Source organism: Cyprinodon variegatus, unplaced genomic scaffold (genome assembly GCF_000732505.1).
Source record: "Cyprinodon variegatus isolate N-32 unplaced genomic scaffold, C_variegatus-1.0 Scaffold517, whole genome shotgun sequence".
In the NCBI taxonomy this organism is placed as follows: domain Eukaryota; kingdom Metazoa; phylum Chordata; class Actinopteri; order Cyprinodontiformes; family Cyprinodontidae; genus Cyprinodon; species Cyprinodon variegatus.
In genome coordinates, this window is record NW_015150970.1 from 198,618 (window position 1) to 201,760 (window position 3,143).

The 3,143-nt window shown below is 51.8% G+C and overlaps 1 protein-coding gene across 4 annotated transcripts in view; it reads left to right on the plus strand.

Annotated features, from left to right (window-relative positions):
- The window catches only part of LOC107094973 (wings apart-like protein homolog), a 26,680-nt gene that overhangs the window by 17,428 nt on the left and 6,109 nt on the right, over positions 1-3,143 (plus strand). For all 4 annotated transcript variants that reach the window (XM_015390911.1, XM_015390910.1, XM_015390913.1 and 1 more), the window contains exons 6-13: positions 901-996; positions 1,072-1,242; positions 1,527-1,663; positions 1,751-1,862; positions 1,943-2,188; positions 2,451-2,562; positions 2,643-2,731; positions 2,826-2,902. In XM_015390911.1, the coding sequence (XP_015246397.1) occupies positions 901-996; positions 1,072-1,242; positions 1,527-1,663; positions 1,751-1,862; positions 1,943-2,188; positions 2,451-2,562; positions 2,643-2,731; positions 2,826-2,902 (1,040 nt within the window). The remainder of the gene's footprint in view (positions 1-900; positions 997-1,071; positions 1,243-1,526; positions 1,664-1,750; positions 1,863-1,942; positions 2,189-2,450; positions 2,563-2,642; positions 2,732-2,825; positions 2,903-3,143) is intronic.

A 3,143-nucleotide genomic window follows, 5' to 3' on the forward strand; every position in this document is an offset into this window, starting at 1 on the left:
TTTATTATAATCTAGAGACTATTAATAACAGGAGGGAAAAGCAGCTCCAGACCAGCGTTGAATGTGGTGATGTCATCAGAACGCTGCTGTTCCAGTTGACCCACATTTATTCTGCGGGTCCAGTTCTCCCCGAGTCCAGACTCTACTGGGTTCTAGTCAGGAACCCAGACTTGGTGAGGACACGGGTCCGTACTCGTGTTCTTTTGAATTGAGAAACGGCCATAGGGTGTACAGTTTTGTTTTTTTCTCCACGCTGCAGCATAGTAGGGGGGTCCGGGGCTTTCCTCCGGGGCTTAGACTCTGAAACAATATTTTATTGATCTCTAGGAAATGAAGACTCCAATTTTCTCGTAGAATCATGAAGAAAAAAATCGCAGCATCTGTTTATGATTTAGTACCGATATCCCCACCAGTTATCATTTAAACTATCTGTTGGTTTCCTCCCATTCAATCCACCATATTGGCCCAAAGAACAACAAACCTTCCTCCTCTAAGTCCAGATAGAAATGTGAGAGTTTGCTGTGATTTTCAGGTCTCTGACCTGCTTCTCTGATCGTTCCTTCCTTCCCTCTCCTCTCAGGTTAGCTGGACGGCAAAACCTTTCCCTCTCCACCTGTTTGTGTGAAATACATTGACGTTAAGTCACTGAGTGTAAACAACCCAACGTTTGCTGTCAGGGAAAGATTTCTAAATAATTCAGCGAGCTGTTCCTCTGTTAGAGAAGCGCTCTCATGTTCCTGATAAAAGTCACAATAATACGTAGCAAACATGGTTTCTCGCTTCAGGAGTCCAACATTTAGGGCTGACAGTCTGAATAAATCGTGTTTCTGCTCAGAGCGGCTGCTTCTACATCAGGAAAACATGACGCAGCTTCTTTATCCTGACCTTCTTCTGTTTCAGTCTCCCACCAAAGCCGTGTACAACGCCAGACACTGGACCATGGAGAGCGAGGAGGAGCCGCCGCCGCCTTTCTTCTCTCGTTCACATTCCAACCCGGTAAGAACACGCCGCGCTGTCTGCCTGGACCTCAGGCTCCAAGAAAGTCCTTCAGAATATCCTTCATCCCTGCAGGCGACCGTGGCAACTGGGAGCTCCACCAAGGAGCCCGCCGAGGCCCAGAGGGACGACGGGGTCTTCAAGGCTCCGCCCCCTCCTCCAAAGGTCACCAAGTGTGTCACTGTTCCCACAGACCCGTACCAGGACACGGTCACAGCACTAAAGTGTCATAAAGAACACAAAGAGGTTTGTTTGCTCAGAGATCCTTCTGATTGGCTGCAGAATGCGGCGTTCTGTGAATCTTTGATAAGCTGTTGTGAACGTCTTCCTCCTGATTGGACCGTCTTCCTCCTGATTGGACGTCTTCCTCCTGATTGGACGTCTTCCTCCTGATTGGACGTCTTCCTCCTGATTGGACGTCTTCCTCCTGATTGGACGTTCCTCCTGATTGGACGTTCCTCCTGATTGGACGTTTCTCCTGATTGGACGTTTCTCCTGATTGGACGTTTCTCCTGCGTCTCTGTCTGCAGCTTTACACAGTGGTCCAGCATGTGAAGCACTTCAACGATGTGGTGGAGTTTGGAGAAAACCAGGAGTTCACCGACGACTTTGAGTACCTGGCCACCGGTCTGAAGAGCGGGCAGCCCCTCAACACCCGCTGCCTCAGGTAGGACAGCCCCCCGCCCCCCCCCCTGGGAGCCCTCAGGGTGTCTGGGTGTCTCCTGGTGACCATGCTTGTGCTTGCTGTCCTCAGTGTGATCAGCCTGGCCACTCGCTGCGCCATGCCCAGCTTCAGGATGCACCTCCGAGCCAGAGGGAAGGTAGCTCAGGTCTTCAAGACGCTGAATGACGCTCCTCAGCTCCCGGTAACCCCCCACCCCCACCCCACCTGCCAGCAAGGCCCGGTCTGATCCTGGGATTTAACCGCTGCTCCCTCTCTCTGCAGAACCTGGCTCTCTGCACGGCGGCGCTGATGTACATCCTGAGCAGAGACCGGCTGAACATGGACCTGGACCGATCCTGTTTGGACCTGATGATCCGGCTCCTGGAGCTGGACCAGGATCACGGCGCCGGGACGGAGCCGGACTCCAGCATCCAGTTTAGTGCCAAAGAGCTAGCAAAGATCAAGGAGAAGATCCGGAAGCTGTGCGACACGGTGCACAACAAGCACCTGGACCTGCAGAACATCACGGTACCTGCAGCTCTGAGTGACCTGCTGCAGCTCGGGGATTTTAATCTGAGATTACGTCACATTTAGGTCAAACCGCTGCAGTTCCTGCGCGGAGGTTAATGAAGCCATACGTGAAAGTAGATGAACAGACTTTGTTTTTATTTTGACATAAATTTGATGCAATAATCTCAGATTTGTAATCCTCAGGTTGAAACATGTTAGATTATTCTTAATTCTCAGTAATCCAGGGTGTTAGCATCTCATGACGTCTTCTCTTCTGCAGACGGGACATTTGGCCATGGAGACACTGCTGTCCCTGACCTCGAAGCGAGCAGGGGACTGGTTCAAAGAGGAGCTGCGGCTGCTGGGAGGACTGGACCACATCGTGGATAAAGGTGTTAATCTCAGGGTGACGGCGAGGAGACGCGCCGACGCTCATGGTTTCTGGTGTTTAACCAACTGTTCCTCTCCTCAGTGAAAGAGTGCGTGAAGAACCTGGACCAGGAGGAGAAGCTGGTGTCGTCGCTGTGGGGAGCAGAGCGCTGTCTGCGGGTGCTGGAGAGCGTAAGAGCATCCAGTGTTTGGGGGTGGGGCGGGGGGCGGGGTCTGTCTGTCTACCTGTCTGCCTGCATAGAGATAACTTCCTGTTTGGTTTCAGGTGACGGTCCACAACCCAGAGAACCAGAGCTACCTGATTGCCTACAAGGACTCGTCGCTCATCGTCTCCTCTGCAAAGTGAGAAAACCTTTAAACATTTTTATTGTTTCTCTAATGGATCTGCTGAATCCTGGTCGTCGTCACGCTGTGATGAGACCTTTAGAACACCTGGGATCAGATCCGTCCTCTTGATCTGCTGAATCCTGGTCGTCGTCACGCTGTGATGAGACCTTTAGAACACCTGGGATCAGATCCATCCCCATGATCTGCTGAATCCTGGTCGTCGTCACGCTGTGATGAGACCTTTAGAACACCTGGG